The sequence below is a fragment of the Juglans microcarpa x Juglans regia genome, chromosome 2S (assembly GCF_004785595.1).
Source record: "Juglans microcarpa x Juglans regia isolate MS1-56 chromosome 2S, Jm3101_v1.0, whole genome shotgun sequence".
NCBI lineage: Eukaryota > Viridiplantae > Streptophyta > Magnoliopsida > Fagales > Juglandaceae > Juglans > Juglans microcarpa x Juglans regia.
The window spans coordinates 9,131,428-9,158,942 of NC_054597.1; the positions used below are offsets into that span (position 1 = coordinate 9,131,428).

At 36.4% G+C, this 27,515-nt stretch overlaps 1 protein-coding gene across 2 annotated transcripts in view; it reads left to right on the forward strand.

Annotated features, from left to right (window-relative positions):
• Positions 1-27,515, forward strand: part of LOC121252936 (ABC transporter D family member 1-like) — a 38,603-nt gene that overhangs the window by 10,805 nt on the left and 283 nt on the right. Inside the window, exons 2-26 of one of the 2 annotated variants that reach the window (XM_041152791.1) lie at positions 666-840; positions 3,254-3,533; positions 6,675-6,899; positions 7,966-8,163; positions 8,293-8,747; positions 9,000-9,138; positions 9,218-9,296; positions 10,463-10,701; positions 10,803-11,107; positions 11,199-11,310; positions 11,398-11,556; positions 15,480-15,579; positions 15,660-15,768; positions 16,705-16,795; positions 17,304-17,428; positions 17,559-17,708; positions 17,907-17,979; positions 19,367-19,547; positions 19,648-19,806; positions 24,296-24,457; positions 24,531-24,767; positions 25,858-26,021; positions 26,110-26,162; positions 26,255-26,333; positions 26,833-26,980. In XM_041152791.1, the coding sequence (XP_041008725.1) occupies positions 779-840; positions 3,254-3,533; positions 6,675-6,899; positions 7,966-8,163; positions 8,293-8,747; positions 9,000-9,138; positions 9,218-9,296; positions 10,463-10,701; positions 10,803-11,107; positions 11,199-11,310; positions 11,398-11,556; positions 15,480-15,579; positions 15,660-15,768; positions 16,705-16,795; positions 17,304-17,428; positions 17,559-17,708; positions 17,907-17,979; positions 19,367-19,547; positions 19,648-19,806; positions 24,296-24,457; positions 24,531-24,767; positions 25,858-26,021; positions 26,110-26,162; positions 26,255-26,333; positions 26,833-26,919 (4,023 nt within the window). In that variant the 5' untranslated portion in view covers positions 666-778 and the 3' untranslated portion in view covers positions 26,920-26,980. Of the gene's footprint in view, positions 1-665; positions 841-3,253; positions 3,534-6,674; positions 6,900-7,965; positions 8,164-8,292; positions 8,748-8,999; positions 9,139-9,217; positions 9,297-10,462; positions 10,702-10,802; positions 11,108-11,198; positions 11,557-15,479; positions 15,580-15,659; positions 15,769-16,704; positions 16,796-17,303; positions 17,429-17,558; positions 17,709-17,906; positions 17,980-19,366; positions 19,548-19,647; positions 19,807-24,295; positions 24,458-24,530; positions 24,768-25,857; positions 26,022-26,109; positions 26,163-26,254; positions 26,334-26,832; positions 27,026-27,515 lie in introns of those variants that run through there. The other variant, XR_005938307.1, reaches the window with a different exon arrangement.

The window sequence follows — 27,515 nt, forward strand, 5'->3', positions numbered from 1 at the left end:
GTCCATAGGCTGCATACTGAATTCCTGGTGATTAAATGTCAAATGAGGGAAATGAATGGAAAATATACAGAATTTTATTTTTTTCCTCAAAGATTTACTCATATTATCCATTTTTAGTTATTTTGGTTTTTAAACTTCCGCCATTTTCATCCATTCAATTCAATATAAGTAAACCCAAGATTTCGTTGGCTCAGTGCTTCTTGTAAGCTAAGTGGGTTCAATCACGTGTTTATTTCTTCCATTTTAGGGCCATGACAGTTCAAAACATGGTTGCTTTTCAGTTTTTCATGCACCTTTTAGACCTTTAACTATGGTTGGAATTCAAAGTTTAATGATAGGTCCCACTGAAGAGTTCTGGTCTAAGAAGTAGTATTAAATAAAAAAGGAAAGGTGAATCTGGGTTTTGACAGTTGCTATGACCATATTTGGATGCATGAACGGGTTCTTTGTCAAACGGTCTTCATTTTATTGACTGAATCTCAAGTTAAGTGGTGGCACTAACTTTGTGATTGATTAGACAATATTTAACTCTCTGATTTTTGTTGTCATGGTACATTATTAATGCTGTCAGTATGTGGAGCTTACAACCTTGATGCATTCAATGTTCCTACTCAATCTCTTTCTCTCTCCCATAAACTTTTAAACTGCTTTTATTCTGGCTGCAGATGATCATACCTGAATTACTTTTAATATTTTCAAGAAGTTTTGGCTCCTGGAGATTAGAGGAAGCTATCACAGCTGCTGATATTTGTTGATAAGGGAAGGTTGATCTTCAGCCATGCCTTCTCTTCAACTTTTGCAATTAACTGAGCATGGTAGAAGTTTTTTGGCTTCGAGAAGGTATTAACTTCTTTCTATACCATTTTTCTGCTGATACTCAATTTCAGTACCTGGTTTCAACACTTCTGCCATTGTTAAGTCAATCTATTTGGTTTGTTTGTAATAGACTTAGCTCTTGAATTTGTGCTATCTTCACATTGCCCTGATTTTACTGACGTTGTAGTCCACCCAAATTGTCAACTTTGACATAGAAGAATTAGTTTTTTAATGTGCAATGAACAAGCGTAATTAATTGACTGAGTTAGTATTCATTAAAATTGCAATTCATTCAAAGCATATCTAGGTGATATGGACCAACTTGGGATAACTATCTGTGAGAAACTTCTGAGGTTAAATTTATAGAGAAAGATTTGAGAATTGAACAGTGAAGCAGTTTCCCATACATATTTGCATACTTGTCAATACAAGTATTGGGGTTTGGGGATTCGTAACTTGACGAAGAGGGGGTTGGGGGAAGAGTTCAAATTTCATATGGTAAATTGGTCAATTGTCTGTAGTCCAATTTTTGGAGGTGGATTGGGAATTTATAATTTGATGAAGTTCAACCAAGCTCTATTGGGTAAATGGTTGTGGTGGTACCAACACGAAATGGGGGCCCCATGGAAGTCCGTTATAGACTCACAATTTGGGGAGGTTTGGGGAGGATGGTGCTCTAATGAGGGTGGAAATTCATTAGAAAAGGGTGGCAGATCTTCTAGAGACATGAACATATTGTGGTGGGCAACGGTTCTCGTGTCAGATTTTGGTATGACAAATGGTGTGGTGAACAAAGCCTCAAAAACACCTTCACTGCCATTTTTGAGCTCGCACGAGAGAAGGATGCAACGACCTTGTGGTCTTTTCTAGTGGCTCCTCTCAATGGAATGTAGATTTCATTAGGGTAGCCTAAGATTGGGAGTTGGAGGTTATCACAGAGTTCTATGCGGCACTCTATTCCGTAAGCATGACCGAGGTTACCATAGATAAGATAAGTTGTAGCCCCTCCAAGAAAGGTAGATTCACCGTCAGATCGTTTCACCAAGTTTTAACAAGCTCAGGAAAGACCACATTCCCAGGAGGAGTATATATGGTAGACGAAAGCTCCTTCAAAAGCATCTTTTTTGGTTTGGACAGCATCCTTAGACAAGATTCTTACCACAAATAACTTAAGGAAACGTTGGGTAATTGTGTTGGACTAGTGTTGTGTGTAAGAAGAATGGAGAATTAGTAGATCATCTGCTTCTACATTGCGAGGTGGCCATGACCACGTGGGATGACTTTTTTGCGGGATGGGATTATCATGGGTCATGCCTCTTAGATTGGTAGATTTCCTTGCAAGCTGTAGAGGTCTTCAAGGTAATTCACAAGAGGCAACAATCTGTAAAATGGAGATAGAGAGAGCACTTTGGGATTAGTTGACGGGGTTGATCAGTTGGTGGAAGTTACCTTGGTGTGTAGGGGTTGACTTTAACATCATCTGCAGCGAGTGATCAAGTGAAACATGTATTTCTTTTGTAGTGCCAGAGTTTTTTGACTTCATCTTTGAACAGAGTCTGATGGATCCTCCATTGGTTGGAGGCAACTATTTCTGGCCCAACAATCGTGACCACCCAATGTGCTCACGAATCAATAGATTTCTCACATCCCTAGACTACGAAGTTCAGTTCCCATATGTTTCTCGGAGGACGCTCCCTAGATTAGTATTGAATCACTTTTCTCTTATTGCTTGACTGTAGTGGTGTTATGAGGTAATGGGGAACTTCAAGCTTGCGAATGTGGCTAAAATCCTTGGATTTTGAGGTCAAGGTGAGACATTGTTTGACACATATGATTATAAGGGATCCCTTGGTTTTATTATGGAATGAGTTTAGTGATACTGAGAGGTAGGAACAACTACTTTGGAATGAACTTTGTGAGGTTGAAGTAATTGCAGATTTTATTGGAGTAGGTGGTGAAAATGGTGAGATAGCTAACAATTTAGAGAGAATTACTCTTTTGGAAGTGGCGTGTTGGAGACAAAGATCAAGGAAACTTTGTCTGAGGGAGGGTGACTAGAGGATATTCTTTGCTACACTTTGAACTTGGTTGTTTCTCCTTTAAACCCTATGTGGGTTGCTGTCTCTTGTATACCTCATGTCCATTCGGTTGTGCCACGTGTGCGTGTTTTTTTTATTTTTTATTTTTATATAATTGTGAATCACTGTTAGTTTAGTGCTACTTGTGATTTTTTGATATAATTGTGAATCGCTGTTAGTCAGCCTTGATCTGTCATCCTCCAGTTAAAGTAAAGGTATAATGCTGCACTTGTTTTTTTTCCTTAGTGTTGGATTACTTGCATTTGAGTGGCTAATGTACTTTTTTATTTAACTTAATTTGATTTGCACAATTCCAGGCTTCACTTTTTGTATGGCAGCTTATTTTTTTTGTTCTACAGGAAAACTCTACTTCTTGCCACTGGTATCCTAGCTGCTGGAGGAACTGCTGCATATGTTCAATCAAGGTTTAGCTGTAGAAAGCCCAATTCTTTTAGTCATTATAATGGGCTTAATGATGCTCAACAAAAATCAGAGAAGGTGCCTAGGGATGCCAATAATGTAAAGAAAACGAAACGAAAGAAAGGAGGATTGAAGTCAATTCAAGTCCTTGCTGGAGTCCTACTGTTTGAGATGGGAAAAATGGGTACGAGGGACCTCTTAGCTTTACTGGCCATGGTGGTAAGCCTCTTTTTGTGTACATGAGGAAAGTGGAGTTTGAATATTTTTGTTGTTATTTCGTGATTGCTTTGTTTTTTTTTTTCTCCACTTTAACACTTTGAATTAATAGTGTGAACCAAAGTTTTGATTCCGTTCTAGTGACCGTTCTGGTGACTGTTCTGGTTGAAGCACTGGAACGGAATATTTCAGTACTGGTACGTTTCAGTATACCGTTTCGGGATAAACATTATATGAATAAATTATATATATAATAACTATATTCCAAAATAAAACCTATACAAGTCTTAAAAACATACCTACCCGATAAACTTAATAATACTTCTCAATAGTCAATACAGGTCTTAAACAAACGTACTTATAAAACTCACTAAAATACTCAGTAAACACACCTATTCATTCCTCCATCAAAGTAAATGTCGCCAGTGTATATAACATTCAAAATGATAATCACAAGGAACTTTTTTGATCTTTTTGCCTGAAAATCCTACCTCCAACTTCCCTGAAATAAAATATTTTAAAAACATATAAGCAACATTTTGGATCTTTTTGCCCGAAAATCCCATCTCTTTTATTTATTACATGGTAGATGGAGATGTGTTCTGAGTCACTGACACATCTTGATTGGAAAAAAATAAAATGGTAGATGGAGACGTGTACTGGCACATACTGATCAGAAAAGAGATCAGTGGGGGTAAATAAGAAGATGAGGAAATTACAGATATGCCATGAGATTCAAAATAATTACAAAAAAACCTTGTTATTTTTTTGGACCGAAATGGTCATTCCGGAAATGCCGGAATCAAGCCAGAATGATCCGAAACGCACCGAAACGACCGGAATTGAATCCGGTACGAAATATTCAGCCACATCGTTCTGGTTACTGTTCTGGAATGGCAAATTCCGGTCGTTCTGGCTGGAACGGAATGGTTTTCAAAACTTTGGTATGAACTACTCCAAGCCACGAATATTCAAATAACTTGAATCGTGAAGATGAACATTTTGTTGTTATATCGTGATTGCTTTGTTTTTTTTTTTTTTCCACTTTAACATCTTTGAAGTAATAGTATGAACTACTTCAAGCCATAAACCTTCAAATAGCTTGAATCATGAGGAAATATTTGTTGTTTTATCATGTTTACCTCATTATATAGATAATGTATATTCACATTTTGAATTTCTAGTGTATAAGTTCATGGACGTAAACGCTTTCACTAGATCTATAATATTCTGCACTTTCTGATAGAGAAGTTCTAAAGTATTTATAAGTAACAGTAACATTCCTTTTAATTCTATTGTGATACCAAATTTAGTTTTTTTTATCAGTATACAAGATTTTATTGATCATAAGAATGGGCAAGAGCCCAAGTATATATACCAAATATAGTTATACTATGCATGTACTGCATGTAGTAGCATTTTTTAATGCATAAGGAATTTAACATATGATTGAAGAGACCAATGAGCTCTAATACAAGATGGCATGTCCTCTCATTTGTAAGGGCAGGTTGAAGGGTAGGGTTGTGGTCCAATATCTACTGAGTCCCTGTGTATCCTTCGACGAAAAAGAATATCTGATTCATTCTGAATTAAAGAATTCGGAAAAAATGCTTGATTATCAGGGTTGCATAGTTTAATTTCTTAGATTTATAGGCATACTTCCAACTGTTATCTGTTACATGTGGTTAGCAAAATTCTTCTTTTAAGTGGTTTGCTTTCCCCTTTCCCTGTTTTTCCCCACACCAACAAGGATCCTACTTGGCTTGAAATATACGTAATTGGTGGCCATTTTCATTAAAACCTCATGTGATAGGGCAAACCAATTTTTTAACAGTGGTAAAAGAACATGTGAATTTCCTAATATGAGGCTCAATATCCAAATGCTGGTTCTATTGTGGTGCCATCTTGGTAGGATGGCTTGGATGTGGTCCTACCCTTCACTTGTTTTGCATGAAGTGGCTACTCTCATGACTCGACGGAAATAGGCTGCTCTCAAGACTAGAATCCACTCACTTGTGCTTTGTAGCTTGAGACTTCTAAGGTCCAAGCTAGAGAATTGCTCTTGTAATTTAATTAATTTATTAATTTTGTAATCAAAGGATCCAGTCAAGATGGATAATGGATAAAGATCAAATACTGCTTAATATATTAGTATTTGCTTCTTATGTACGTCAAGTGTACATGGGCTAGGCCTATTGTTTTCATCAATAAAATTCTTGATTACTTATAAAAAAAAAAAGTAATTTATTCTCAAAATAAATTATGATGATGGCGGCTATTATGCTTATTGGAAGAGAGAAGACATAAGCCCTTCCATGAGTGATATAATAGGCATTGAACTTGCAGTAACAGCATGTCACAACTTGGCACCAAAGAACCAAAAAAGTTGAGATTCTATGGGGTTTCCTCCTTTTAGTTACAGTAATTTCAGGATAATTTTTCATTTGTATAAATGAAGTTAGTTTTACCCATTAAAAAAATCAGGATAATTTATTCCATTAAAGAAAATAAGGATAATTTATTAAGTAATTGCTTTATAGTCTGAAAACATTATTGATTTCTGTAGGAACATGATCTATCTGTGTTTACATGGAGGAGTCATATCCTTGTATATCATCGTAATGAGCTTTTGTTTTTGTTTCCTTTTCTTTTCGGTGGCATTTTTCTTTTATGAGTAAGATAAAGTTTTATTAATAATGAAAAGGGATATTATCCTGGTACACAAGAAGTATACATGAATCTCCATCTTTTTGGTAGTTAAGTAGTATATCTATGGTTAGAGGCTAGAAATGATTATGCATCTTGTCCGTCTTAGAATTGTCTTTTGATAAGTGAACACACAAGAAGAAGAAAGAAAGGAAAGATTTGTTGTGGATGTTTTTAGAGGCAAAACTATTGAAAAAAAGATAAGCTCCACTGTTGAATTTGTCTTAGAATTGTAGAAACGAGGAAAGAGAACTTTTACCACTTGAGCTATCTGCAGACAAAACTTATATAAGCATATATCAATTGTCTGCTAGAAGGAATGGATAAGACTTTGGTCAAGCATGAGTGTGAAGTCTTTGATTCTCTACTGCTTTCTCTAATGCTAGCTCTCGGTTGATTGTCGTGTTCTTGTAATTACTACCTTTCTGCTGTTTTCAGGTGTTGCGAACTGCTTTAGGAAACAGGCTGGCAAAAGTGCAGGGATTTTTATTCCGCGCTGCTTTTCTTCGACGTGTACCATTATTTTTCCGGTTGATTTCTGAAAATATTATATTATGTTTTCTTCTTTCAGCCATGCATTCGACCTCAAATTACATTACAGGGACCCTTAGTTTGCGGTTCAGAAAGATATTGACGAGACTTATCCATGCTCATTATTTTGAGGTAATTCTGCAAGATTGCTGTATCAAGGTTATTTTTTTGGTTTTTAATAATTTTCAATGTTTGCAAAATTTTTTGTAGTTTATTTATAGGATTTTAATGCCTTTTGACTAAATTGGAAAGTTTTAAAGGAAAAATATTCCATGGTTAAGGTTTGTTGGGTATTAGTGACCATCCTCTAGAGGGATGTACATGAATTGGCTTTTGCCCATGGTTAAGCTTTTGACTAAATTGCCCATTACAACTTGTCCCAAAAGCTTTGGACAAGTATTGATTTAACACTCAGATGGGTTCTTCTTTTTTGTTAGTTGGATATTATATATGTAGGACAATCCAGAAGTGGTTTTGTCGTGAACTTCTGTGTTAGCTTACTCAAAAATATAATTCTTACACCAAGATTGGGACCTTCCATTGATAGTGCCTCTACAGGATTTCTCTTGTTTTCTAAACCCCTTGTCCTTTGAAAAATTGCTTGTTACATGGTGCATTTGGGCACTTTTATATGATTGGAACTTTCTATTTCTTCCTCTAACTTATGCTCGTGCGATTTGGGTTGTGATACATTGCTTCAATGTTATGTAGTTTGTATATATTTGGATCTTGTTTCCCATTTCCTCCACTGTTCTGTCTGATTGGTTTTTCTTAGATCAAAATGCCTGTTGATGACATTATCTCTGAATGGTATTTCAGGATATTGTTTTATTTATTTATTTTATCTCTCTTCCTCTTTGGGGATAGATTTATTCAATGTGTATGTCTGATTTTCTCAAAACCATTTTGTATTATCTTTTCCATTTGATTTGTATTTTTTCTACATCTTAATACCCGAACTATGTGTCCAGTTGATATGGGATCTGATTTTGTAACTACTTAGCTCTGTTTTAGTAAAGAACATGATAATCTCATTTTTCAATTCTTTTTTCTTTCACTGCTGACACAAGAAAGTGCAGTTACTAATAATTGATGAGTTGTCTAACAAATACCATAAAAAAGATTGCCTAATAAACGCATGATGATGTTTTGCTTGGTCCTAACAGTGTGCTCTCTTTAATTCTTATTTGGTTTTCAGAATATGGCTTATTACAAAATATCACATGTTGATGGACGGATAAATAATCCTGAACAACGAATTGCAAGTGATGTACCGAGGTTCTGTTCAGAGTTGAGTGAGCTTGTACAGGATGATCTAACCGCAGTGACTGATGGTCTGCTCTATACTTGGCGTCTATGTTCTTATGCCAGCCCCAAATATGTCTTCTGGATTTTGGTAATTTTCAATCCGTTTCTTGACTTACTATCTTGTTATAGTTTGTTCTTATCCAAAAAGCTCGTAGGTTAATGTAATAATTATTGTAGTTGGTTGTGTGCAACCTTAACCTTTTATGTTACTTTCCAGGCCTACGTAGCAGGAGCAGGGGCCATGATTAGAAACTTTTCTCCTGCTTTTGGGAAACTTATGTCTGAAGAACAACAATTGGAAGGTGACTATCGACAGCTTCATTCACGATTAAGGACACATGCAGAAAGTATAGCATTTTATGGCGGAGAAAGGAGAGAAGAATCTCATATTCAGCAGAAGTTTAAAACCCTGATTAGGCACATGAGTGTTGTCCTTCATGATCATTGGTGGTTTGGCATGATTCAGGATTTCTTACTAAAGTATCTTGGTGCTACAGTTGCCGTTATCTTAATCATTGAGCCCTTCTTTTCTGGCCATCTGCGACCTGACACTTCAACCATTGGGCGTGCAGAGATGTTGAGCAATTTAAGATACCATACGAGTGTTATAATTTCACTATTTCAGTCTCTTGGGACTCTTTCTATTAGTTCAAGACGACTTAATCGTCTCAGGTATTATATAATCCTTTATTTGCAGATCTACTAATAATTTATATTGGCATCTTTCAAAAAAGAAATATTGGCATCTTTCTAACTTCATTATTAGAGGTCTTATGGAGCATTTTTATGACTAAATATAAAACATGTGGCCTGAGTTGGGGGGGGGGGGGGGGGGGGTGGGGGGTTGAAGAGAGATAGAGAGTGAATTAGGCATGTCTTATTCTAACTCAGGAATAATATTCTGATGTGTTCTCTTGTTTACAGTGGTTATGCTGACCGCATTCATGAGTTAATCATCACATCAAGAGAGCTAAGTATGGTTAATGATAAATCTTCTCTACTGAGAGATGGGAGCTCTAATTACATTAGTGAAGCTAATTACATTGAGTTTGCTGGTGTCAAGGTATGTGAAACTTCTTTAATTATCCGTCCTGCGTTTTTGTTTTTTTTTGCCATGTTCTGATAGCTTCAGTATTTTGCAGGTTGTTACCCCCTCTGGTAATGTCTTGGTGGATGATTTGACTCTTAGGGTTGAATCAGGATCTAATCTTTTGATTACAGGTAACTTAGGAGCATCTTTATTTGGTGTTGTTTCATTGTACTTTTCTTTGTTTCATGTCTCCTTGCCCTGTGAGCATTATTCTTCAGATAGTTTTCCATTTTTTTCCACACAAAGGAAATCAATTCTTATCCTCTTTTGATTTGTGAACATCAGTTCACTCACTTCAGGAATTTTTTTTTTCCATGAATTTTGATTCTAAATAATGGTTGGAAAGTTGCTGTGCTTTGTAATTATTAAGTGATTAATTTTGCGTGGTCTTCAGTATTGGAGGCTTATTTCTAGCAAAACATTCTATGTTTTGAATCTAGAGACCACATGGGTAGCTAGGTGTGGTTCTTTTCAGTACAGCAGTGGTGTGGCAGAAGTGTGGTGTGATGATTATGTTGGTGGTAGTGGTGGTGGAGGCAAGGTAGCATCAATGCTATTCAGATGTTATGGCATAGATATGGAGGTGGTTTAAGTTGGTTGTAGCAGTTTTCTGATTCATTTAAGTCCCATAGTGGTGTGTTTGAGCAAATGAGCTGGCTTTGGTTTTGAGATGGTTGGGTGGTGGCAATGGAAGTATAGATTAAGGCGGAGCTGATGGTATTGAATGATATTGTTGTTTATGAAAGGGTATCCAGGAATGGTGGTGTTGGTGTTAATGTCAATCAATTGGTAGAGTTCAAGCTACTGTTTGATAGCAAAATTGGAAATGACAAATAGAAATTTATAAATATAAACAAAATAAGCAACAGTTACACAAATCTTATCTAAATAAGCAACAGTTACACAAATCAGATAAGATTTAAATGCATGAGCAGTACAACATACCAATCCAAGAAAATTTAGTTCCAAAACAGTTTCTTCTCAGTATCTCATTTGTTAACCTATATATGTACTCTGTGATTTTATGATTACCCATAAAGGGCATCATTATGGCTATTGAAAACTTAGGTTAAAAAAGGCTTGTGTTTATATCTCATATTTAACATACTATCCTGATCTTATTGTTAAAAGTTAATGTTCTCTGGATGTTTTACTGTCCATTATGATTATCTATGTATTGTATATCAAAATAGAAAAACAAAATGCTTGTTTTAGCATTAATGGGTCTAAAAGATGTATTTCTTTCTTCTGAGATACCAGCTCAGCATGTGATAATGTTCTTAATTTTTTTCTGAAGGTCCCAATGGTAGTGGAAAGAGCTCACTTTTTCGAGTTTTAGGAGGCCTCTGGCCTCTAGTATCTGGCCACATTGTGAAACCTGGGGTTGGTTCTGATCTTAATAAGGAGATTTTCTATGTGCCACAACGACCATACACTGCTGTAGGAACACTTAGGGATCAGTTAATTTATCCTCATACTGTAGATCAAGAGGTTGAGCCTCTCACTCCTAGTGAAATGGTGGAGCTATTGAAAAATGTAAATTTTCTAATCTTACATTTTTTCTCTTATTGTTTTCTCTATATGCCTTGATTCTTAAACATAACTCATCGAATGGGTATTGTATATTTTTTTTCAAGGTTGACCTTGAGTACCTGTTAGAGCGTTACCCACCTGAAAAAGAGATTAACTGGGGAGATGAACTATCTCTGGGCGAGCAACAAAGATTGGGGATGGCCAGACTGTTCTACCATAAGCCTAAATTTGCAATTCTTGATGAGTGCACGAGTGCAGTCACAACTGATATGGAGGAACGCTTTTGCGCGAAAGTCCGAGCAATGGGAACATCATGCATAACTATATCACATCGACCAGCACTAGTTGCATTTCATGACGTGGTGTTGTCTTTGGATGGTGAAGGAGGCTGGAGTGTTCATTTTAAAATGTTGGATTTTCTAAGTTCAGTTTGCAACGTTTTGTGTTTGTTATGTTAATGATTAAGAGATTTGTTTGCCTAACTTTGATGATAATTGCAGAGAAGATTCTCCTGTCCTTAGGGAAGCAGATATAACTATGGTGAAGAGTCCTGACACAGAACGCCAGAGTGGTGCAATGGCTGTACAACGAGCATTTGCGACAGCTGGAAAGGTTAAAATTTTAAATTTCAGTTGTTGTCATGGCTGTCTTCTTTTATACCATTATTCTTTATACAACCCTTCAATTCTTTCTGTCCAGAATTCTACTCGCTCAAGTTCCAAAGCACAATCATACATAACTGAGGTGATAGCAGTGTCTCCTCCTGTGAATGAAACAGTTCCATTGGCAGTGTTTCCACAAATCCAAATGACGCCAAGGTTATTGTCATTGAGAGTAGCTGCCATGTTCAAAATACTGGTGAGTTTTTTTTTTCATGACCTATTTCTTTTATGCTTTGGGCATGAGATTGGTTCTCTGTGTTGAAGATAATTATTATTATATTGATTTGATTTTCATAATTATCAAATCACTTTGATTTGATATTCATAATGTTTACCTTATCTTATCTCAATGTAGTTTCCTATAAATAGGGATGTATGTCTTGTATTCAATAACAATCAAGAAAGTAAAAATATAGCCCTCAAAAGTATCTTTCCCTGTTTCTCTTTTCTCCATCTTCTTTTATATTATATTTGATTTTCTATCATGGTATCTGAGCCTTTGGCTAACGCTAAGCTCGATCCTGTGGAATATCTATTCTTCCACTAGGTTTACCTCTCACAAACTTTTTATCGCCGTTCAATTATGTATCGTCTCAAATTAATGCATTTGAAGTATCTCTATTAGCTGTGAGACTTTTTTTATTGAGTTTTGATTTGTTGTGAGCATTGTTTGAAGCCTAAGATGCAATTTTGGCCTTTTGATTTTGGTCCAATAGTTGACTAAGGCCATATATAGCCCATTGTTGGCCACAACTCTAGATTTGATGTTCTAATTACCAGCCACTTCATCACCAACACCATCATCTTATCGACGATCAATTAATGAATATGAAGGCTACTTTCAAATTTCAAACTCAAGATTCCCAAGTTTTTCACCTTGACTTTGAGAGGGAATGTTGAAGATAATATCAAATCAATAATTTGATTTGATATTATATTGATTTAATTTTCATAATCATCAAATCAAAGTTATTTTGATTTGATTTTCATAATGTTTACCTTATCTTTTCTCAATGCAATTCCCTATAAATAGGGATGTATGTCTTGTATTCAATAACAATTGAGGAGGTAAAAATGTAGCCCTCAAAAGTATCTTTCCCTGTTTCTCCTTTCTCCATCTTCTTTTATATTTTATTTTATTTTCTATCACTCTGGACTAGTGGATTGTGGTTAGGGGTGATGCCCACCCTATATGGGTGAGTTTTCACTTTCTCCCTTAGTCTCTGTCCCATCCAAGTGGGGATGCAGTTTCACCCCCGCCTCTGTCCCACCATATATTCCCTGTACCAGCCTAACGGATGGGAGGATTGGAGCTGAACTCACCTCACACTGCTACTAGGAACCCCAGTCATAGTGAGCGCTACTCCACACCCACAGTATGGACCTATTTGCCTTCTCTTCACAATGCAGATCTAAACAAACCAATACCAAGACTGACACTCAAGTATTCCTGACAGAAAAATCATCCATAGGGTTCGAACCAAGAATGAAAATCCCAAAATAAAAAATTAAAACGAAAAATGACCAACATACCATAAACGAAACCAAAAACAAAGCTAAAATCAACTGGAGCTTCCAACAATGAGGGAAATCTCCTGGATCTGGTCATGGACAACATGGTCCATACTTCGGTTGATGTCCATGCTAACCACAACTTGTGGTTATGTTTTGTAGTTGTGTTGATCTTCTAGCTCTTGATTTTGAATGCTCTGATGACTAGATGCCCTACTCTTTGCATTTCCTTCATATTTCCAAATTCTCCATATTGAGTCCCTTGGTTATTCAAGGCAAAAGCTTCATCCTTGTGATTTTGCAAGTTACAATTGTTGAGAGATTCACGCACTTGCCTTCACTTCTAGTTTGTGACTTTATGCTTTGCTTTAACCTCTAGGCACTTTGCAGGATGCCATTTTATGGTGGCAATTTCTGGTGGTTTTGATATTAAGGAGATTTTTTTTCTTGTAATTCTTTGGGAAGAGTAGAAAGAATTGAACTGCACACAGAAACTGATGCATGTTGATAATTGATACTAATTTTAGTAAGAACTACTTTTGGTAAACGTCTTCATCCATTTGTTTAATTTTATCGAGCTGCTTAAGTAGTTGTACTCATGAACTGGTGTAAATTCACTCTTACCAAGTCTCCGTGTACCTGAAACAGCAACAATAGAACATACTCCACTAACGCTTAAGTGATGCAAATCAGATCTACAAATGATATCTAGGTTATCTGCAGATAAGGAATGCATAACTACTAAATCCATAGATCTCTGGTTGAGGTGTTCTTGGTGAAATGACCAAGTCTGTTTGTTGTTTTCTAAATTGTGCTGAGTCATATTTTTGTCCTCATTCATTATATTCTGCAACGTGAAACTTAGAGCATTGGCATTGGATTAGCCAAATGCCTTTTCATCTTCAAATTTAGCAAATATCATCCATATTTGCTCCACATTGAATTAGCTAAATTGTTTTCATCCAAAATATAAACTACAGTAAATTCATTATTCTTTTCAAATATGAAAAGAACTAGAGCAAGTCTAAAAGTATTTTTGGAGATTATTATATTATAGATATGAGATTTTTATTTACATATGAGATTTTACCATCTATACATATGAAATTATTATATTATAGATTGTTGGATTGTGAAAATGAAAATGAATATGATTGTTGGAGGTTATTGAAGATTATGAAAATAAAATAAACAAGTAATTAAAAAATAAAAATTAATTAAAAAAATATAAAAATAATATTTTATTATTATAGAGAATATGATGACTAATCCAATGTAGACTTCAAGTTTTGAATGATTAGCTAAAAGTGAAAAAGCTACATATTAGTCAAAATTTGAAGAATAGGATGGCCAATCTAATACTAATGCTCGTGAACATAAAAACTATAAGAGCCAATCTTTTCTGATAGAAATGCCCCTTTTGATGGAAAAAATGTAAACAATAAGAGTCATATTTACCCTTAAACGTGTGAGACAGTGTAGGAAGCAGTCCAATAATTATTATATATTTTGCCTCAAATATCCAAAGCCTGCAGTTCTATTTCTTCAATTGTCCCAAATTTGGCTCCTTGGGTAATCATTTCAAGAAGTGTTTTGTTCTGTTGGGTTTTTTTTTTTTTTCTTTGGTCGTGTAGCATCTAAAAATGTTTTGGGGGTGTTTTTTTACTAGAGTTCTTAAGGGTGTTTGGTATTTTTTTGGGGACAATGGTAAATGGAATCGAAGAAAAAAACTGGATAGATGGAGGGGGGTCTCCACCAATCGTGTGTGGGCTGCAGGAGAGGAGGGGAGATCTCCCCCCTCTAGTGTGGGTAGCATGGTGGTCATGTGTGAGGAAGGGTGGAGATCTGCTCCCTCCACTGTGGCCTTGTGCAAGGAGAGAAGGCAGGGGAGGGATCTCCCCCTGACTTGTCCAGCTGCTGTGCAAGAGGAATGGGGATTTCTCCACCCTCCACCGCGGCTTGTGCAGCTTTGGTTGTTTCAAAATGTGTTTTTAAGATTTTTCTTTTACTAAGGGTTTTTGGTAAGTGAGTTTTTTAATAGCGTTCCCGAGAACGGTTTTGCTCTCTTGAGCTAGGTGGAGAGGTCTAACTAGCATGTAAACCCTTATCAAAACCCCAGATGTACCAGAGCCAACCAATGTGTCTGTATATGTATTTGCAGCTCAAAACTGTAGAGGCCCAGATCCAGAAAAATTTAAGCAGAGGGCGACATGTATCCACAGTCATGCATTTCCATGTATCTGATCATGTGTTGGTAGTAAAGCTTACTCTTCTACATGGGAATGTATTTCAAACTTAGTGATTAAAAAAATCCCACCCAGTCCCCCCCCTCCCTGGGTCTCTCTCTCTCTCTCTCTCTCTCTCCTGCCCATCTTGGGTGGGAAGGAGGATGGGTTTAAAAATGGGTTGGGATTTTGTTGATGGCTTGGGAGTACTGTCTCGCTGTCCCATACCAGTCCACTTGCCATCCCTTGTGCACACTTTATTCTTTTCATGATATCAAATATTCAAAGACTACATTCTCAGTTATACATTGCATCTATTTAAACCATGGCAATAAGTTTCCTAAAATTTATTGTATTGGCCATCAAACTGCTTGGCTTTCAGGTACCAACATTACTTGATAGACAAGGAGCACAATTCCTTGCGGTTGCTCTTCTCGTTGTATCAAGAACATGGATCTCTGATCGAATTGCCTCACTGAATGGTATTTTCTTTTCCCTTCTATAAGCATTTGATGATATTGGGGATATTGTATTTGTTACTGAGGGGCATTAATATTCACAGGAACCACCGTGAAGTTTGTTTTGGAGCAGGATAAGGCATCCTTTATTCGGCTAATTGGTGTTAGTGTTCTTCAAAGTGCTGCTTCTTCTTTCGTTGCACCTTCTTTAAGGTAATTTTTTCATCTAGTGGAATAGGCTTTTATAGAAGTCAGTACGGCTATAAGCCAGTTGGATTGCTGGGTACAATGTATTCCAACTGATTGTGCTTATTTGCAACTTCACGAGTTTTAGAGCTAGGCACTGGAAGGTTAACAGGGTAAATAATGTGTTAGCACTCAAATCCATGTCCTTTTTACCTCGTTCCTTCAGAAAGAAGGCTTAGTGATATTCCATTTGCTGTAGTTTTCTTTATTGGGTTGCATTTGGTATTTCTGTTGCTTCAATCTTTTGATACTGGTTTCCTGTTATTCTTTTTTGATAAGTGTTTCCTGTTATTCTTACAGACATAATGTTTTATGGCTCGCATATTGGTGGGCATTCTCATGGTCATTTGTAATGTTTTGTGTGATGTCTGATGAATAATTTTATCATAAATCATACTCTAATAAATTGTGTTGCTATAAATTTTCTGCTACATCATGAAACTGTTGGTTCTGTCCTTGATCTTTTATCTGTCTGAGTGTAACACTTAATTTAATTATCCAACGATATCGAAGATTTATTCATCAAGGATCAAGATCCCTTAAAGTTCTTGTCCAAACTTTAGGGTCTAAGGTGAGAAATATATATGCACAAAGTGATCCTCACAACATTTATAGTTATTAGAGTGATTTTTTTACTAAATCCATTCATCAGTGAGCCGTGTCAGTTACTCAGTTTGTATTCTTCTTTGTGATACTCTTGATGCTATAGTCAAGTGTAACTTTCATGAGTGTTTTTTCTACTTTTACAAGCTTAACACTACTTTCTCTTTTTTTCTAAAAAAAAGTTATTTTGCACATCTACTGCATTAGATTGTTTCTGGTATGATGAAGAGAAGGTGAAGTACATGGTAGTTTGTTACCATTCATTTTGCAACAATCAATTAAATTATGTTTGTTTTCTAGGCACTTGAAAGCCAGGCTAGCCCTTGGGTGGAGGATCCGTTTGACTCAACATTTACTGAAGAACTATTTGAGAAATAATGCATTTTATAAGGTATTTATTTTAAGTGTGTTGTCAATTCTTTTTTTTTTTTATACGTAAAATGGATTTTTATTAATACTAGAAAAGTATGTAGTCAATTCATTTGGCATGCCTATCTTGCATGAACCCTGTATGTGTGCATGGGAGGCATTACAGCATTGTGAATAAAAGCTGTTTGCAGTATTTATGGATAATTTTTGTTTTGGAAATACTTCTAAAAAAAAATTTTGTTTTGGAAATTGTGTGCTGCATATTTGTAACTTATCTAGTATTATCTTTTTGTTACATGCATTAGACATTTATATTTGTTGTCTATGAATTAAATCTCATTGTTATAGTACCTTTTTAGTGTTAAAAAATGACTCTTTTTGGAAATTCTACTCTTCATATTCAAAAATTTGTTTGTTTTATACATTGGGATTGTTGTCTGGATCATTAAAATCTATTTGGTTGATTTTTAAGCTCTCTAGCGTGACATACAGGATTACAGGCAAACTCATTTCAAAATGCATCTTTGTAGGTCTTTCAAATGTCAAGCAAAAATATTGATGCAGATCAGAGAATTACTCATGATCTGGAAAAGTTGACCACGGATTTGTCGGGACTGGTTACTGGAATGGTAAAGCCATCTGTGGACATTCTCTGGTGAGTAATCTATTCAGTCTGGTTATCATGGTGCCAGGGATTTAGTCTTTCTAGGAGCCTGATAAGAGTTTCAACTGCTGCTTGCTCGTCTTTTCCATTGATCCTTGTAAGTGTTTCTGTTATTTTCAAGGTTCACGTGGAGAATGAAGCTGTTAACAGGTCAGAGGGGAGTTGCCATATTGTATGCCTATATGTTACTGGGTCTGGGTTTTCTAAGAACTGTAGCTCCTGACTTCGGTGATCTGGCAAGTAAAGAACAACAACTTGAAGGAACCTTTAGGTAACCTTTTTTGGTTTGCAGCTTCCCATGTCGCTAATGCTCGAGCGATATTGCTTTAACATCAACCTGACACGACACATTTTGTATGAAATAGGTTCATGCATGAAAGACTGCGTACTCATACTGAATCATGTTGCTAATGCTTGAGCAATATTTGCTTTAACATCAACCTGACTTGACACATTATGTATAAACTAGGTTCATGCATGAAAGACTGCGCACTCATGCTGAATCTGTTGCTTTCTTTGGGGGTGGTGCTCGAGAAAAAGCTGTAAGTTACCTGAACTTCACAATGTGTTCTGTTTATGGGTGTTAAATTGCTTTCGTGTGATAATTGATATTGATATTTCTTGACGTCCTGGACCTTTTTTTCAAACATGGACATACGGTTTGCTGTTTGACATGAAATATGAATGTCTGCCATTGCCCTGAATGTGGATGCCTCAAGTAAACGTTTGGGGAAAAAAGGTTTATGTTATAAAACATTGCTAGAAGGGGAAATTTGAGCAATAACCTGTTGAATTCTTATTGAAGTCTCTGCATTGGTGTAGGACACTTGCACATGCAATGTTGTCTATCATGCCACTATTTGATTTGAGTTCCCTCCATGGTGACCTCTTTTTTTTTTTTTTTTTTTTTTTTTTTTTAATTTTTTTTAATTTTTTAATTTTTTACATTCATTTAATTTACTTCACGTTCAACCTTGGCTTTTCAGGCGATTTATTATTTTCACTTCAAACTATGTTTATAGTCTGTGGTATGAAATAACTTCTCACTATTCTACATCCATTTTATGGTGCCTTCTTTGGTAGTGGGTTTTAAAAGCTTAAATGCTTTAAAAAAAAAAAAAAAAAACCTGCCAGCCTGAATGGTATTAGTAGAAGAGTGATCTGTTGTAAAAAATGCTATCACCCGTGAGCTCTTCACCTTGTCCATGTTTCAAGCTCTTGTAAGGAGCGGGGACATAGATCAGAGTCAAGGTAGTGAAGTGAGTTACATTTTGAAAATTCAGTATATGAAGAAGAGTTGTGGCTTTCTTCATGAAAGTGATAGATTTGATCCAGAAAGCTCCGAAAGGTGCCCTACTAAGAGGAAACCAGTAATCCTTTTCAGTAGAGAATGATAAGCTTAAATCTGTCATTGACATGTTAACACTCCTAGTTTGCTGAGCATTCATTTACAGATTGGTGGCAGCTTGGTGAGAGTTATCTTAGAGATATCAAAATAACTGAAATACTTTTATGGACCCTTAATATAGGACTCTTTTCTTATAGTCGGTGATAGCTAGCATCTTGTAAATCTTCTATTCAGTGGTAGCTTAAACAGGAGAGTTTTTTATTTTATTTTATTTTTTATTTTTTATTTTTATAATTTTTTCGAGCCATTGGTGAGGTGTCTTTAAAGATCATCTTTTGAACATTTTAGAACTTCAAAGATACTTATTAAAAAAACATTTTAGAACTCCATAGATATATATTTGTTGCCTTACAATGTCTACATGATAGGAATACTAGTTTGAAGCTTAACAAACCAGTATTGTTTGAGGAAACTAATTATATGTATGTTAGTTTGTAAATGATTCCCTTCTGAATGCTATATGTAAGATAATTGATATTAGGTATTAATTTATGGATTTATATGTTCTTGTTACTGAGCAGATGATTGAGTCGAGATTCAGGGAGCTTCTCAATCACTCCATGTCACTTTTGAAAAAGAAATGGCTGTTTGGTATACTTGATGATTTTACCACAAAGCAACTCCCACATAATGTGACTTGGGGGTTGAGCTTGTTATATGCCATGGAACACAAGGGTGACCGAGCGTTGGTTTCTACTCAGGGTATGATTGGTTCGATAATAATTTTGATATGCTGTTGGCCTTCTATAGTCTCTCTCTCTCTCTCTCTCTCTCTCTCTCATATACAATTATATTTTTTCAGGTGAGCTGGCACATGCATTGCGGTTCTTAGCTTCTGTTGTATCTCAAAGCTTTTTAGCTTTTGGTGACATTCTTGAATTGCATAAAAAATTCCTTGAGCTCTCTGGTGGCATTAACCGAATTTTTGAGCTTGAAGAGCTTCTACATGCTGCACAGTCTGGTATGTCATTCTTTGTTCCTTTTAGACTTCCAACTGATATCTTTATTGGATCTTTTTTAAAGAGCTCAGTCCAAATTTCTTGTGATTCAAAAATGGGGAGAAGGAAATGATTTTTTTTATAAGTAAGAAGATATTTTACTAATATTGAAATAGGCATAGCTCAAGACTAATTAGGAACTAGAAAAGGATACAAGGAATTTATGAAAGTCAAGACCATTAAAATCTATAACAATGTCCCACATAAATAAAGTCTTCCAGAAAAAACTCTTAAATTTTTCCCAAGTTGAGAAGGAAATGACAAATAACAAAATACAAAAGGTGGGAATGGAATAAGGAAATACCTGGGATCCTAATTAATTAGTGTGAATTATTTATGGGATTCATTAGTGGCTGGAATACATATTTGATAAACCACACCAGAGTTTGTTACAAGGGAGTTTTTAGGAAGAAACTGTTTGATGGGAAGCTGATGTATGGTGTACTTGTGTATGAAGAGCTCTCTAGTAGCTAATTCTGAATTATTGATAAGTTTGACTTATCAAAAAAAAAAAAAAAATTATTGATAAGTTTAAATGCATCACATAGCTCACATATGGCTGATAATGAGATAATTCTCTTGCATTTGTTCTTTCATATTGTAACAAGTATCGATATACATCAGATATAATACCATTTTTTAAAACAAGAGAGTCCATATGGCCTGAATTGTGCATTTTATCCATCTAAATCTGCAATCAAGAGCTTTGAGATCAGAAATTGGGAAATGATATATTCCACAGACAAACCATATTAGTCACTCTGTGGGCAGAGGAGAGATCAAGAGATTGTCAGAGCAAGGACGGCAAAGCAGTAGAAGAAAAATATTTTGGTATAAAAGAGAAGATGTTGTCACCTATCTGGTGCATGCCTTTTTGTAGAAGTAGCAAAACTAACATTTATTATCCTCTGATTTTTCAAGTGCGTGCCCACATATTTTCGCTAAGGGGGGTTAGATTACACTAATAAAGAGCGCCCTTTCAAACCTGCCCACATATTTCTTGTCATTATTTCCTCTTCCAGCTAGTGTTACCTCTCGGATTGAGAAGCTTCTACAAGATTTTTGTGGAGTGGACTTGGTGATGAGTTTAAGTATCATTTAGTTGGGTGGGATAGGGTGTGCTCTCCCTTGAGGGGTGGTGGATCGGGGATTCGTAATGTGAGGGCCTTCAATAAGGCTTTTCTAGGGAAATGGCTATGGAGATATAATTATGAGAGGGAAGCACTATGGAAGGTGGTGATTGATACTAAGTATGGGAGTAGAGAGGGGGGGGGGGGGGGGGTTGGTGCTCTTATGGGGGGCATACGGAGTGGGGTTATGGAAGCATATTCGGAAAGGTTGGTGGTCTTTATCTAGCAACACTAGGCTGTGTTTGGGGAATGGAAATAGAATCAGCTTTTGGCATGATGTTTGAGTTGGAGATATCGCGCTTAAGGATGCCTATCCCTCTATTTTCAGAATTGCATGGGAACAAGATGCTTTCGTGGCTGATCTGCGGGAAATTACAAATGGTGCGCAGCAATGGAATGTTAGCTTCATTAGGGAAGCACATGATTGGGAAGTGGGTGTTCTGGTGGAGTTCTTTAACTTGTTATACACAATTAGTCCTGTTGCTACAGAGGCGGATAAGTTGGAGTGGCGGCCTTCCAGCAAAGGCAAATTTTCTGTACGCTCTTTCTACGAGACTCTCACTGCCCAAGTTAGGAATAGTTTTCCTTGGAAGAACATTTGGTGGAGTAAAGCACCTCCTAAGGCTGCTTTTTTTGCTTGGACAGTAGCTTTAGGGATGATTTTGACCATGGATAATTTAAGAAAATGTGGGCTTATCATCATGGACTGGTGGTGCTGTATGTGCAGAAATAGCGGTGAAACAGTGGATCATTTACTTCTACATTGTGAGTTTGTACGGGACATATGGAATTATTTCTTCAGCAAAGTGGGATTAGCATGGGTTATTCTGGGGAGGGTGGTTGAACTACTAGTTAGTTGGCGAGGGATCATGGGGACACCACAGATTGCAGCTGTGGAAGGTGGCTTCCATTTGTATATTTTGGTGCATCTGGAGAGAAAGAAATGATAGACATTTCGAGGACCATGAGCATTCCTTAGAAGAGTTTAAGAGCTTTTTCTGGAAGACCTTATATTTTTATTTTTTTTGATAGTTAATAAGAGATTTTATTCCAAGTAAAAAGGCATAGCCCAAGTACACAGGATTTATACAAGTGAGTACAGCTAAATACAAGCTAAAGCAAAAACAGTACTAAAATAAAACATGACAAATGTTCCCATCCCTTACAAGATTCTTCACCCAAAACTTAAAAGTGCTAAAGAAAAAATCCCTAAACTTCCCCATAGAACGTTGGCAATGTTGAAAATAGCTTCCCATTTCTTTCAAGCCATAAGCACCAAAACAAACATAAGGGAATGATCCTCCAAATTGCTGCACTGCCTCTACATCCCACTGAACCTTGCCAGCAAGCCAAAAAATCCACCACATGCATAGGCATCACCCAAGCAATGCCTACCCTTGCTAAAATCTCATTCCACAAAATTGTCGCCACCTCACAGTGAAGGAAAATGTTCCCATCCCTTACAAGATTCTTCACCCAAAACTTAAAAGTGCTAAAGAAAAAATCCCTAAACTTCCCCATAGAACGTTCGCAATCTTCAAAATAGCTCCCATTTCTTTCAAGCCATAAGCACCAAAACAAACATAAGGGAATGATCCTCCAAATTGCTGCACTGCCTCTACATCCCACTGAACCTTGCCAGCAAGCCAAAAAATCCACCACATGCATAGGCATCACCCAAGCAATGCCTACCCTTGCTAAAATCTCATTCCACAAAATTGTCACCACCTCACAGTGAAGGAAAATATGGTTAACTGATTCACCATCCTTCTTACAAATAAAACACCAATCCACCATAAAAAAACCTCTCTTCCTCAAATTATCTGTGGTTAATATTTTCCCAAAAGACACCAACCAACAGAAGAAAGCAACCTTACTAGGCACCTTTGCCCTCCAAATACATTTCCAGGGAAAGTCTTTAACTCCCTGACTAATTAATGCCTTATAAAAAGATTTTACAGTAAATCTGTAGTTATTTGTTTGCAACCACAGTAGGCTGTCCTCTCTATTCTGATCAATTTTCATATCATATAATCTTCCCAAAAAATCAGAAATCTCACCCACTTCCCAATCCTGCACATCTCTATTGAAATCCACATTCCACTGAAGCATGTTATTAGAAATCTTATAAGACTCAGCCACTGCAGCCCCTTTATCTCTAGCAATCCTAAATAAATTAGGACAAATGAACTTAAGAGCTGAATCCCCACACCAAGTATCATGCCAAAAGTAAATATTTGCCCCATCCCCCACTTTAAAATTGAAGTTTTTAACAAAGGCCCCCCATACTAGCCGGAAGACCTTATTTATGTGGGCCATTGCTATAGATTTAAATGGTCTTAGTTTCCATGATTTCCTTGTAAATGTTTCTAGTTCCTAAATAGGTGTAATCACATATATATTTCCTATGTACATGGGCTATGCCTATCTGATATCAATAAAATATCTTTTACTTTCAAAAATAAAAAAATAAAAAAATTCAAGTGCGTCCACTATAGAAAGTCATCTATCTAGAATTATGATTTCTAATGGATTTCTAGCTATCCACAGAAACAGTAAATTACTTAAATCTAAATAATATCAGTGAAGCTTTTCATCTTGGAGTCCAAGGCTTTTTGTTTGAGATATACCATGTTCGTCATTAACAACTAAATGAACAGTAGAGTATGTTGGGATTAGATGATAGCATATCAGTAGGGAGAGACAAGTCGTTTTCAAGCTTTCAATGGTAGAAATTGAAAGTACCGTTTATGGAACATGTATCTGGAGCATATGGCACTGGATAGTATCTCGGAGTAAAAATGGAATTACTATTATACGTTCTTTTTCCCTATAATGAGTAAGTATTAGATTGCTGGGACAGTTGGACATGATGATGCATATTATCATGTTTGGGAAGCATGATAAATAATCCCTTGTTTGGGAAGCATATCTGTTTTTATTGGTATACATGCAGATTACAGCATGGCCTACCTTTTGCAAAAGGCTACAATGTTGTTAGAAGGGAGCAAATAAACTTCTCTGCATGGTAACATTAGTTGCTGAGCTTTCCATATCAAACTGTGGAATTTGGATGTGGTTTTATTCTGTCTTAAATCGTTGATTGTAGTTATACCAATTCCATATCAAGATGATTTTCTTCCATTATCTTGATTATGTAAATAAAAAAGGAAAAGAATTAGATTTAATACTGTCCTTGTTTGGTGTTTATTAATATGTACTTTGGTCAATCAATAGCAATCGTTCTTCACTTCTCTTTTCCTGTTAGATCGATTCATCAAGAGTTACATGTTCACGCTAACAGACTTTGTTGGCCTTGCAGCGGACTCTATGTCTGATATCAAGTCACCATCAGACAGGAGAGATCATTACTCTGAAGACAGCATTTCCTTCTTTGAAGTGGATACCATTACCCCAGCACAGAAAATGTTGGCTAGGCAGTTGACATGTGACATAGTACCAGGGAAAAGCTTGCTTGTTACTGGTTAGTGCAAGTAAGCTACTTTATTTATCTGGTTATGCAAATTTGAATCTGACAAGTGTGCATTGTTTTTAAGGTCCAAATGGGAGTGGGAAAAGTTCAGTCTTCAGAGTCCTTAGAGGTCTATGGCCTGTTGTAAGCGGAAGACTCACTAAACCATCCCAAGGTATCGATGAAGTGGCTGGATCTGGCTGTGGTGTTTTCTATGTTCCTCAGCGACCTTACACATGCTTAGGAACCCTGAGGGATCAAATTATATATCCTCTCTCCTATGAGGAGGCGGAATTGAGGGCATTAAAGTTGTATGGAAAAGGTGAATTCCTGGCTTAAATTAGCATGCCCATATGATACTATTTTTTATAGTTAAAAGAGAAATTTTATTCCAAGTAAGCATAGCCCAAGTACATAGGATGTATACAAATGAGAACACCGACTTACAAGCTAAAGCAGAATACAACTAAAGCAAAACGTTACTATCATTCTCGTTCCTTACAAGATTCTTCACCCAAAAGCTTAAAGTACTAAGGAAAAACTCCCCTAGTTCACCTATAGAACGTTCACAATTATCAAAGCACCTCCCATTCCTTTCTAACCATAAACACCAAAGTAAGCACAGGGGGATCATCTTCATCACAGCAGTGTTGTTCCCCAGACCATTTGAAATTGCACCCATGACACAGCCAGACTCTTTTAATAGATTGTTTATATTTCCCCTGGGGGATGCAATTTGGCCATCCTAAAGCATGAAAATGTTGAGAAAACACTTTTGATCTAACCTTTAAAAATATTTCTGAAGTACTTGGCATATACTTATCAGCAAGAGTTTTCAATGTAGAGACATCCAAGACAATTGTAGCTCGAAATATTTGTGATAGCTTCAAGGTTGTGCGTGATTTAAGTCTCTTCTCTCTGCATCAAGAAACTGAGAAAAATGCTATCAATCAACCTTTTACCCCTATTTGTCTTTTTTTTTTTTTTTTTGCAAGTAAAATAAAATTTCATTGAAAATAGTAAATAGGCATAGCCCAAGTACACAGGAAGTATACAAACAGCATAGACCTAGTTACAAATTAGGAGCTAGAAAGTGATGCAAGAAAATCATGTAAGCTGGTTCCATTAAAAAGATGAAGTATGGAAGAAGAAACTTCTAAGCTCATCCGGAGAACGATCCTTATCTTCAAAACTTTGACTTGACACTTTATTTACTATGGACAATTTGGGAAAGCGTGGAACTTCAAATCTTCAAGACACTCTTCAAAACTTCAAGAGTTCTGGTGAATTAGACACTATATTATTATTATTATTATTATCATCATCATCATTATAACCATTGTTTAAGAAACAGTGTCAATAGTCTACTTTTTGCCATGATTCAGTTGAGGATTGTAATTGTGAAAATTCAGGTCAAAACACTCCTGACACCAAGATTGTACTGGATTCATGCTTGAAAACTATTTTGGAGAATGTTCGATTAAATTATCTTTTGGATAGAGATGAAGGTGGTTGGGATGCTAGTCTAAATTGGGAAGATACTCTTTCTCTTGGAGAACAGCAGAGATTGGGCATGGTGAGCTGAATCTTTTCAAAAGTCACCTATTCAAACTACTACAATGACCAAGAATTTACTGAAAGATTTATTTCCTTTGTTTTACCAGGCACGCTTATTCTTTCACAAGCCTAAATTTGGCATCCTTGATGAGTGCACCAAGTATGTTTCAGAACCGCACATCTTGTTCTTAAAAGAAGTGTTGCTAGTTGTCTGACATCTTTGTTTTATGTGTATATTTTCTGAAATTGTAGCGCAACCAGTGTTGATGTCGAAGAACACCTTTATAGGCTTGCAACAAATTCGGGCATCACAGTTGTTACCTCCTCACAAGTATGTATTGTAATTATGTTAGAGATGCACTTAGTATTGATTGGTGACCCCTTCCATTTTCTTGTTTGCATGTATTGTGATGTAAATGTGAAAAATTTTATAGATTGTGTTGTTATGACTGTAATGACACCATTCAAATTGAGTTCCAAGAAGTAATCCGACTAGTGCATCTAGTTGGCTATTGCTGATGTAGCTTAGATTGTGTTGGATGCAATATTGTAGGATAGGGCTGGACTTTAAAATCTGGGGCATTTCTTCCCGGAATTCCATTCTGACATTTTCCCGAGTGACACAGAAATATGGTGAAGATCGATATTATTGTCCAGCATTAATCGATTTATTTGCTTTAAATCAGCACATCTTTTTGTTTTGATGAATAAATTTAATTTTCCTCATTTTTCTGGAGTCCTTGAGAGACTAATGCGATGCTTCCCAAACTTCCTCCTCGTCCCTGTCCCCCTCCCTCTCTCATTATGCTTATATCACTCATGTTTTGCAGCGTCCGGCCCTAATACCATTCCATTCCATGGAATTACGGCTAATTGATGGTGAGGGCAAATGGGAACTTCGTTTGATCAAGCGATGAATTCCACTCTACTAGCATCTGCAGTTGTGACTTCCTTTTTTTTTTTGCTGTTCAATTCTTACACAATGCGGTGGGAACAAGACAACGTTGGCTTTGCCAATCAAAGGTATTGATATTTTCTGGTAGTACTGCCAATTATTGTGCGCTATGCATGATCTTGCATTTCTTTTGGGGAGGGGGGCAAAAGCAGAAGATAGTCAGATCAATCCAAATTGCAGAAACTGTTAGACAGTGGATAGATAATAAGTTTGAAGCGGAATCGCATTCATAGCTTCTGTAGCATTAAGAATCTGTACAGTTTCCCCCCCCCCCAACTTCTCTTTCTTCCTTTACCCCTTCTGTTAGCCATTCGATCAGCCATATGTTGTAAGAAATCGAAATCTGTCATATTGATTAGCCCCCATTAATAAAATTTCACAAGAAAAGGTCATTACTTGTTAGCATCTTAGTTTGTGTGGGTTCCTTTTCGATTTTGTTTCTTTTTTCTTTTATAAGCCTGCTCAATTTTTTGCTCTCCCACCACTTTCGAGCACCCTATATTTCTGTCACTCTGTTTATGAAATTTCTGTTAATGAAGATTTTTTCTGTTCTGTCTC